At 39.8% G+C, this 10,801-nt stretch overlaps 1 protein-coding gene across 1 annotated transcript; it reads right to left on the bottom strand.

The window, feature by feature from the left end:
• On the bottom strand, positions 1 to 6,468 carry slc26a10 (solute carrier family 26 member 10). The gene is made up of 18 exons (XM_068733073.1): positions 6,093 to 6,468; positions 5,463 to 5,573; positions 5,170 to 5,327; positions 4,869 to 5,033; positions 4,614 to 4,766; positions 4,436 to 4,518; positions 4,198 to 4,345; positions 3,991 to 4,104; positions 3,424 to 3,501; positions 3,236 to 3,331; positions 2,477 to 2,583; positions 2,054 to 2,123; positions 1,715 to 1,897; positions 1,551 to 1,605; positions 1,279 to 1,367; positions 1,116 to 1,170; positions 920 to 1,026; positions 1 to 825 (listed from the first exon to the last, which is right to left on the bottom strand). The coding sequence occupies exons 1-18, from the start codon at positions 6,355 to 6,357 to the stop codon at positions 787 to 789; spliced, it is 2,076 nt and encodes a 691-aa protein (XP_068589174.1). The 5' UTR covers positions 6,358 to 6,468; the 3' UTR covers positions 1 to 786.
• Positions 6,469 to 10,801: the final 4,333 nt, after the last annotated feature.

Here is a 10,801-nt window from a genome sequence, read left to right as displayed (position 1 = left end):
TTGATGTAGAAACCTGACTCAATTTAATGTTTCATTATGAATCACCAAGAAGTTGTTTTTTGATATACATTTATGGTCAAAACGGCCACTGGATGGCACAGTTGCTGACAAATACAAAAGTAATTTCAGAAAATATTTTGTGCAGTCTCTCTGGAGTTCAAAGAGAGAACATTTTAAGGCCGTATGAGTTGGAATTTACTTTACATAGTTGCATATTCAAGCACATATTTTTAAAACATATAAATACATAAAGTATTTAACAAACTACTCAGTGCACTTTATATTCAATCCGTATTGCAAACAACATACAGAAACGAAATAAATACCATTATGTTTATATTCCAGCATATACAACAATAAAAGAAAGAACATCTGTCATATACAGTTTTATAGTCATAGGACAAAATTGCTTATTTGCATTTTCTTTCTTTTTTACACTAAATATACAGATACAGGAGAAATGTCTGTTTTTTCTGCCTGATCTTATTTAAAACCCTCTGAATTTGTGACCGTGTACTAAAATCAGATTAAAGTGTACCAGAAGAGAGTCCAATATTTGTGAGAAAACTGGTAACACTGTAATGTAATAATTATTGTAATTCATGATGTGCTACAACAGGCTACTGTTTCTTTGAAACACTGGTATATAGTGGAGCACTGCTATACAGCAGAGAAACATAGTCTCTGCTTAAAGAACAAAATGTATAAGACCCATTTGCCCTCTTCTGTCTCCTTAGTCCAAGACACTTGGTTGATGGGAGCATGGCTCGTCACTGTCCTCCTGGTTCATACCCAGACAGTCGTGGTGTTCTCTGTATGTTTTTCCTACATCAGACGACAGAAGTTGCTTAGGACAATCTAAGCAATTAGAAATGAAAGTCCTTTGAATATTTGTGAAAATGTCTCCTTTCTAGCTTACCTTCTGCTGTTGAATGTACATCACTGCATCATGAACAGTAACAAAAATATGCTGAGGGTTCATGTAGGTCATTAGACCACTTGATGTTAGGATCTTTAAGACGCTCTCTAAGGGGATAGAAATCATTGATAAGCATTCACTAAACTATAAACATAGAATGCCATTAGGAAAGCAATCACGTAGATACAGGCCTTACCATTGCAGTTTGCCAAATATACATGAACTCCAACTTTGTGGCATTCAGTACACATCTGCAAAAAGCCAAAAGCAATCAATCATGTTGACACAATGCACAAAGAAATGGAGAGAACCCCATGCAGTGAAGTTTGAAGCATAATGTCTTGCATTAGCAGACTAACCTGTGTAAAGAGTCTTGCTCCAGCAACATCAACAAATGTCACACTGCTGCAATCGATTAGCACTGCCTGAACATCACTCTTAGATTGTTCTACAGAAAAGAAAAAAGGTAATCAAAGGAAAGCTTGAAATGATCTGCAGCACATGTCTACCAAAAATGTAAATAGAGCAATCTAAAAAAAATGTAATTTGTAATGACCAACGAACTATTGTAGATATCCGTATTTAGAATCTATAGTTTTTAGTTTTTGTATTGCCCACGCTCATTATTTACCAGATTTAAAGAACTCGTTTTCTGATGAAAATGATGTGTTTGCAATTCCTCTCTCCTAAACAACAATGGAGGGAGAAAAAAACAATAAGACACTGAAATCAAATTTTTCAGTGTGAACTTCATAATTTTTATAATGCAGCATTTAGTAATTCTAGTAGTTGTACCACAGTGCTGACAGTAGCCTCTCTCTCCATTTTCTCCAGGGCCTTTCTGGCTTTCTCCCAGCTGCGGATCTTCTCTGGCGTCAGGCCCAGCAGCCTGCTCATTTCCTCCCTGAAGAAGCTACGGTTGCCGTAGTAAATAGGCCCGTTGTAAGTCAGGATCTTCACTCCAGGTATCTCATAGCACTGAAAGGAAAACAGGATCGTCACAACTTTATTCTTGGATGGGCTGCATCGTCTCTGAGATTATGATTGTCACTTGTTGGAATCAGAAACTACAATTTCAAGTACAAAAAAATGTAAGTTTAATAATAATGGTTAACAGTAAGAGCATCCTCTCACCTTGCTGTGCTTCTCCAGAGGTCTGTAAATTTCTGTGTTGCTGGCCCGACCAAGCACTGAACAACCAGCCCTGTTGGAACCAACAGTCATCAACTTTAGTTGACCACATTATAACTTGTGATCTACATAGCTTGACAAGTATAAAGTGATCCTCTACTTCTCTGTGATGAATATTAGTTCAGTCCTCCGATACATATAATACTCTCAATGTCCTTGTCAATTATAATTTGGTTGTTTCGCTTTGGTAGTTTCTGGAGCTTTCTAATTCCTATAAAACCTACTGTTCTGGTCACAGATAAGTGTGATCTTCTCAGTTCATGTCAATGTCTCAGATATCCATGATGTTTCATACAATAGAGTTATTGGCAAGAGCACTAGCTGGATTGCATCATAGTATTTGTGCAGAGGAAATGGAAAATATACCTTTGTGTGCGGCAGATGACGGTCATCATAGAGAAAACTACTCCGATAGCTAGGCCAAGATCCACGTTGAGGACCACTACAGAGAGCCAGGTTACCACCCAAACCATCTACACAAGCCAAAATAACGTATTGTCATGTCAGGATACAACTATTAACAATGGAGGAAAGTCAGTGAAAATAATATTCCAGCCAAGCAATCAGTGTGTGCAACTTGTGTTCTACTAGCACATGATAGCATGGCCTGGTTGATAACTGATTCTCTTTGGTTGGACGAGTGTTTCAAATAACCTTGTACCTGTGACATAACCATTATCATTTTAAGATGCACGCGTCATTAATTGATCAGCAGGCAGCTAAACTGCTGATTCAGACTATAAAAACCTGTGTGACCTCACTCAGCTCCAGCTAAAATTACCAGTAAACACTTGTGTTACAAATAATCACAAGAATGAAGTCCAGTTGTAAGTGGTTGTCTTCCATTTAAATTCCAAATTAAAAAGGCAATATGTTGCTAAAGGCACATCATATTTGAGTCCAGATGAGGTGAATTAAGGAATTTCTGAATGCTTTATAAAATGACCACAGCCTGAGCAGATACTGATGAAACCAATTAGCTTTGTTTTATGGGTCAGTTGTTGACCTAATGGTAAATATAGGGAGCTGATTAATCATCTTTCTTTCAGTCTGTTGTGCTTTATTCTCATGCATGGAGACCATTTTGCAGAATACTTATATTGTTGTATTAATCTATTGCCTTACAAAGTCAATCTTGCTGATTCTCCACAGATCAGGTAAGTCCTGGAACTGGAGGAACATCTGCCTGAGGCTGGTGACGTTGATACATGCCAACACTGCCTGGGGGGAGAGAGATAAAGGATGAGACGAGTAAACTTTCCCTCTCTTTTCTCAAATTTTTGTACAGACAGATACACACATATTAAACACACCTTTGGTAGGAAGTAGAACAGCGGTCCAATCAGAAGCAGGACAATCAGAACAACCAGACTTGTGAACAAGCCAGAGAGCTGCAGGAACACACACACAACACACACATCCCTTACTGGAAATCCCAGCAGCGTTGCTCCTTGTTTGGAGTATTTTCTGCATCCCACAATAGGGAAGCTCAACTCCTAAAACAGTTGGATGTAAATTCACTCTACTCATTTCAACTGCATTCAAGTGGATTAGAACTCATAAAACCCCAATCTGTACATCTTTGGCAGCATAACTTGAAGGTACATTCAAATACATAAAAGTACAGAGTTTATAGATTGAAAACCAACATTTTGTATTTCTCTGTTGATCATGATTAAAGATACAAGCCATTTTTGCATCAGTAACTTAAAAAGGACCTTTCAAACTATTTGAGAGTGAAGTGTTTTCATTTTGTTTCCTTGGTGTGACCCTTCTGTTTATAGTGTGTATTGCACCTTTTTTAATACAAAAAGCCTACACACAGATGTGTGACACACAGAATGTGACACACAGAACTTACTGGATATCATGTACACTACCTGTGTGTATCCTCCAGCACTCTCGAGTATATTAGTGGTAGCAAGAGTGGCTGAGCTGGGGAAGCATGTGAAAAAAGAAGACACCGTGTTGGAGATACCGTGAGCCAGGAGCTCCTGAAATAAAGCACAGGTTCCATACAAACAAAGTTAACAGATTGGTGAAAGTCTAACATGTCAACAAGCAGCTGGGAAATTTTCACACTTTACCTGGTTGGGATGTATGGAATATCCATGTTTATCGGCATAGATCATTGCCAGAGAGACCGACACAGCATAACCGACAAATGTTATTGCTATGGTGTCGCCAGCAATGTCAGGGAAAGTGCTCAAGGTAGGCATCTGTGGCTTTGGGAATCTGAGGAGAGGATAATTAAAAGTCAAACTCTTAAAAGCTACGAAGCTCAGTGTTCAGGCCTGTTCTTTTTTTCAAAACCAAAAAGATTACCCAGCTGGGATGTGACCAACTATCTCAATGTCGTAAGTCGAGTCCAGCGAGGAGGCATAGGCCACACCTGTAGCAATAATCACCTGAAGAATGAAGTATAAAACCATTACTTATAACCTGTTGATTATATTTTAAATAGCAAATGTACCCTGCACATTCATAAATACAGTTGACTAACCGTGAGGATCTCCACAGGGATAGGCGTACGAAGTTGCTGTCTGTAACGCATGTTGATCTCCTTAACTGGCACTAGAACAGCCAAACATGCCAAGGAGATCAGCAGCTCAGCCATGTTGGTGTGAGGCAGGTTCTCTATCACTGACGCTAAAGTCTGAACACAAGAGTAGGTGAGCTGTGAGCAGAAAGCACAAAACTCCCAAATAACAACATGGTAGATTAGACCATCGAGATTTCATCGAGAAACGCTGCCTACCTTGAAGAGGGAGAAAGTCCCAGTGTGGCGAGGGAGCCGCAGCCCCAGCATGCTTTGCAGCTGTGAGACAGTAACATGGAAGGCAGCAGCACTGGTGAAAGCCTTAACAATTGGCTCTGACAGATAGGTGGAGAGGAAGCCCAGCTGAAGACCAAACATACAGAGCTGGGGCACAAGAGATTAACACATAATTATGAGCTGTGTTGGGGAATCAAGTCTTCATAAAAGACAGGTCTGCCGTCACAGTTCCATTGTTTTTTCATTTTGTGTTAAATCCATAGAGGTTGTGCATCCGTCTTACCATGATAATTCCTGAGAGGAGCGCTACAGCTGACGCAACTCCAATCCTCTGGGCCTCAAAGTCGGCCGCTTCAGGCGAACTTGAGTTCATCTCCAGAGGAGTGGGAACCAGCTGCTCCACCACAGAACCAGTCATCAGACTCACCACAGCAAAAGTACCTGAGAACAGACATAGCATCTCAGTAACAGTGGAAAGCATTGCGTTCTGGGTGCAAGCATTAGATAATGTAACCCTGTTGATTAATGAAGCTCATCTAGAATATACATTAGATGATATGTGGGCACAAGTCTTACCTGTGGACACATGGCGACCTGTGCCAAAAAACATATAGAGAACCACAGGGAAGAAAGAGGTGTAAAGGCCAAAGATCGGTGCTACGGATGTGAGTAACGCGAAGGCCATGCCTGTTTAGAGAAGGAAATTCAAAAACACAGTTTAGCAGTAAACACATTTTTTTCTAATTTATGTTCAGAATGTAAAATCTGTACTTATATAGGTTTATATGGCTGAAGTATGTAAAGTTAACTGAGTACAAAAAAAATAATAGAAGTGACTGACCCTACAACAAATATAGGCCGTGTGTAGTATTTACCCTGTGACCATGTCAATTTTGACAGTTTAGCCTTATGGTTGTTGTTGATGTATTCTAACCGTGCAATATTTGCTCAAATTCTTTGGATAATTATCAATATGAATATAATCATAATAATAATAACAACGGTGTTTTGTTCTCATCATTATTATTATTATGGTTACTATCGTCATCATCATTTTTGTATGATATTATTGTTAAGGTATAATCATTATAATAAAATCTTGGCTCAGTTGATTCTAAATGAAATTATTTACTTGTTATAATAATATAAAATACTGAAGTAATGTAAGACAAAACAAGCCTTATATCATGAGGATACATAACTCACCTTGTGGAATGTGAAGAATACCAACTGTCAGTCCCCCTATAGTATCTCCTAACATCCATTTCTTTGGTCTGTATCTTGGCAGCCAGTTAAAAATGGGCACTCTCTCCTTCAACAGGTGAAGGCAGGCTCGCCTTGAACACCTGCACCTCTCGGCGAGCTTTTCCCGGAGCCGTAAACTTCCACTTGTGTTATCATCGGAGCCGTAGGCCTGTTTAAAGCGGTCCTCGGTGTAAATATTCCTGCACACGGCCACAGAAGCGCTCATATTGTCTCTGTAAAGATGAGCAATGATAGTTCACCCTGCTGCAGAGTCAGTGAAGGTCTGTTGCAATACATTTATAGCAGACTCCGCGCTGATCTCAAGAGCCATGGCATTTTCCTGTCAGACTCTTCTTAGCCAATGACATGGCTCAAAGCTCAACCCTTTTTTGTTGGCGTTGAAGAACTTTTTTTCCACATCTTTGTCATGCCTCAGATATCATAAAGGTGTGCTGGTCTACTTTTTTTTCCTAGAAAAATCCTCTGGGTCCTACTGCTAGAAGATTTTTTTCAACAGCTTTTCCTTCACTCACAACCCCTCCCTCCAAACACACACACACACACACACACACACACACACACACACACACACACACACACACACTATTCTTTGCACTATACACAATATGTCCTTCTTGATGTCCTCCAGAGAGCTACACGGGAGGTACAAACTCAGAGGAGGCACAATTAAGTCATACAATGTATACCACTGTGAAACGCCCAACTAGATCAAAGTCTTATTGTTGGTGGAGCTGAGGTGTAACCTCAAACCTTATCTGTTAGCGAGGAGTTCATTTCCGAGAAGGATGGATGTCTGTAATGGGTGGGCGTTTAAACCGTGTAGCCACAAGGAAAAGGGGTCTGGCACCCATGAGACCCCTGTGAAACTCAATCACACATGGCAGCCTGCTTCAAGGATCAAACCACACATTGACTCTGATCAGAGATTGTGTGTGATGAGTGAGATGTTGTTCTTTGTCAGACAGGAGTGAATACAAGGGAGCTTTGGATAAATACAAGATAAAAACAGGATATGTGTGTCTACAGGCGATAACATATTGATGCCAAAATATAACTTCTAACTATCATATGAAAAATATAACTTTACTTCTTGAAAAGGAAATCACAACCGTAAGAGAGGTTCAGTCAGACTGGTGGATATAAAACAAAAGGAAAAGCTCAGTGTTGGGTGCTGTGAGTGAACCTCTCCCATCTCATGGGGCTACGTGAGGAAGTGCAGGCAGTGCAACCGTGTTGGGTTTTTTTTTGGCAAAGGACAACACCCAAGGATTTGAGCTTGAATGGGCCCTGACCTTGGCTTGAAGGGCGGAAAGTTTAAAGCCGTTCAAAAGATGACAAAGCATCGCGCATTGCATTTGTAGTGCTGTTTTTACCTTGTTGTTATTTGAGGAGAAAATGTTATCAATTATCCAGCGTGGTAACATGAACACAAGCATACAGTGTATTTACAAGTACCAAACAATTACGATCAATGTTTCACAAATCAGAGTAGGTATTCACTATACTGATGAAATTACAATATAGTAGTACAAAAGCTGCGATGCTCGTACCGACAGGAGCTAAATCAACCGATCAACTTGCTTGAAGTGCAGATTTAGATTTTGATGGTGTGCATGGCTACCCATAATACCTTTCTGTACACAGGTTTGTTAACCCAACATTATATCAACCAAAAAAAGAAGAAAAGTACAATAAGCAGCATTTTCTAAAAAAAACAATGCATAAACTAAAATAATCCTTCTCAATCATCATTTATATCCATATCGCTGCTGTCATGCCTTGACACTAATGTGTCCACAGCACTACGCCTCTCTCCCCTGTTGTGTGCAGAGTGTGCTGCTATCGGTGTGCCAGTTTGACCGAGCACTTTATTTACGAGCTAGATGCTCACTTTGTCTGACATGTCGTTTGGACCTGGGCAGGTAGCGTACTTTCAGTTTCTTTTTGACAAAAACAAAGGTCATAAGTTCCTGCTGGAGATGGGTGACCGTGGTAAGACCGAAGCAAAAAATATATTTGCATCGAAGAAGACAAGCTAAAAAGGAGATGAAACGCTGTGTAGAGCTGCTGAGTTCATCACTGCAACAAATCTCTGACTCATTCTTAATGTAAAAAATCATCATTAGCTCTCATTCATTTTAATCTAATGGATATGAAGTCATTTTTACTTTCACACCTCATCAGCCCAGAAGAAGCCATAATAAGCAGGGGGTGTTTGGTAATCCCACAGACAGCGACAAGGCTAGAGTCAGGTCAAATGATTTAACCCTGATAAATGTCTCCATTTCTTTCGAATGACCAATATTTATTCTAAATTTAAAAAAGGAAAACAATGGCTAATGTTGAAGGAAAATGCTGTTATTCCATGTTAGAGAAAACATTGCTAAAGATGTAACTGGAGTCAAACAGGGTGTAGGTGAGAAGTCCGGCGATGTGTTACAAAAGGCAAAGTACTGGATGTACACCCCTTAAAGTGTGATGTGTCCCTGTCTCACTAATATCTTAAACTAAATGAAATAAACACACACGCATGGAAAGTTGTTTTTGTTCCAGTGTCATATTCCTAGAATGTCTGTGTCTCTGGTGGAGAGGAGATGCAGTGATATAAGGGACTTCCTTTAAATGCCAGGAATGTGGGCCATTGTGTTGATCAGCTCCAGAGGATTTATGAACATACAGACGGCATGGTGTGTCTGCAGGCTGTTTAAACAAGATATTTATCAGTGGTAAAAGGAACAATGCGTTGAATAGAAAAGGATATGGAGTGTTAACCCCAAACTAGACGAAACCCTTCTGCTCCATCATAACACAGACGGCTCTTTATAAATTTAAACAATGAAAATGGGAATACCTGAGTGGCACACAGTGCCACAAAGTACAGCATACACTTGTGCCACTTTTGCGATCCAATGTGCGTTCAATTAACAACAATTAACAACATTAACAACAAACAGGGTATCAACACCTCTGTGTACACAAAATGTGTCTAGTGATATGGTCATATTTGACCAAAAAAAAGTGCATATATTATTTGTGAAGTCACACAAGATCACTTCAAGTTTTTACATGTGTGATATTAATTGATTTTTAATAATTTTCTGTTACTCTGTAGTATGTCTCTTTTCATTTGCAACAATTTTGATATTCCTTATAGTGCAGCCTTTTCCCGGAAAACAAGGAATTATTCTCGACTCATCAAAAGCACTCATTGAGTGTTGTGAGGCGTGTAATTATGTCTGGCATACCTCATGATACAATTCTGCTTGTTACATTAGCATTAATCATATCATAAAAATATTTCCTGTGTGTCTTGATCTTACAGGCTCTTTCTATTATTCTGGTCCAGGGAGAGGCTCCAGACTATAGTTCCTGCTATTGTTCTTTATCTGCTTTATGGGACGCTTGTCCCGACCCCCCATGGCATGCTACTTTGGAAATGACCTTTTCTATGAAGCAGACCGCTGGCAGCCAAATCGCTCCTTGTGTCCCTGTCTCCCTACCTCTCCCATCCCTTTCCGTTTGCTTCTCCTCTCCATCTATTAGTGCTTCTCCTCGTGTTGTCCAGGTATTTACATTGTTTCACTTCAAGAATCATGTCTCTCTGAAGAATTCTTCCTGCCAGCTCATGAATGTGTTGTTATTTGTCACTCATACAAAGTTTCTGCAAGGGTTAAGAGCCGAGCACAACCCAGGAATTTGTCTAACGGTCCTTTGATGTATGTTTAAAAGTGGATATTTTATGGAAGCTCTATTATTCAGGCAATACAATAATCAAACAAATATTGCATTGTTTTATTACAGTCATTTAGCAGTCGCTTTTATCCAAAGCAAAGCTTACAATTCAGAAATCACACTGTAGGCACAGCTACAGGAGCAATTTTTTGGGGTTAAGATTTCCCAGGGCAACACACTAACATCTTATTACTTTTTGTCAAAGTCTGTTAAATCTGTTAAGACTTTTCCTCACTTGTTCACATTTAAGATTCTTCTACATCTTGCTTGTAAAGCGTGAAGGCTTTCAGTGTTTCATTCGTACCTTCTCTTTTAACACAGTTTTATTTTTCTATGCGTCCAGTAGGTTTGGGTGTGAGTTGCTAATTAAACTCTTAAAGAACGTCTCCTGACCTCCACCACACCTACACCAGTCATGTCCAGTCATCAAACATCTGGGTCATGCATCTTCTGGGCGGGTAAGGCAGCACCCGCCTACATCCACAGGCTCCCCAAGGAACTGTGTCCAGACGCACTCACGAAGCATCCTCCACAATTACGTTTTATGTTCTCATTAAGGTAACAAAGATAATGACTTCAGGATGTCATGGATTTCAACCTGGATTTAAGCACGTGATTGTCTTGCCATTTCCATCTGATTAAGCGGAGGGTGGCTTATGAACAGAAACTATTTTGTGTGCTGCTGGTAATGGGAGTGCACAATCTCTTTTCTGCATCCATGAGACAATTTAAAAGGTCAACTTCAGCCCTTCCATCATCTGAAGAGAACAAAAGGTGAGACCTGGATTCTCATCCAACCTTTTTTTTTCTTGCTGAAAGTCTATGTCCTGTCTGTCCCCTGTCTGTGCCACACAAAAAACTAAAGCGCTTGCTTGTGTTTAGTCTCATCTGTGGTATTGCTGTCCCTCTTGCTGAAT

This window comes from Cebidichthys violaceus, unplaced genomic scaffold, assembly GCF_023349555.1.
Source record: "Cebidichthys violaceus isolate CVI_PGR_0920_01 unplaced genomic scaffold, fCebVio1.0.p SCAF_6, whole genome shotgun sequence".
Classification (NCBI taxonomy): Eukaryota; Metazoa; Chordata; class Actinopteri; order Perciformes; family Stichaeidae; genus Cebidichthys; species Cebidichthys violaceus.
The sequence above is the reverse complement of the archived record's forward strand: the minus strand, read 5'-3'. Positions and strand labels throughout refer to the sequence as shown.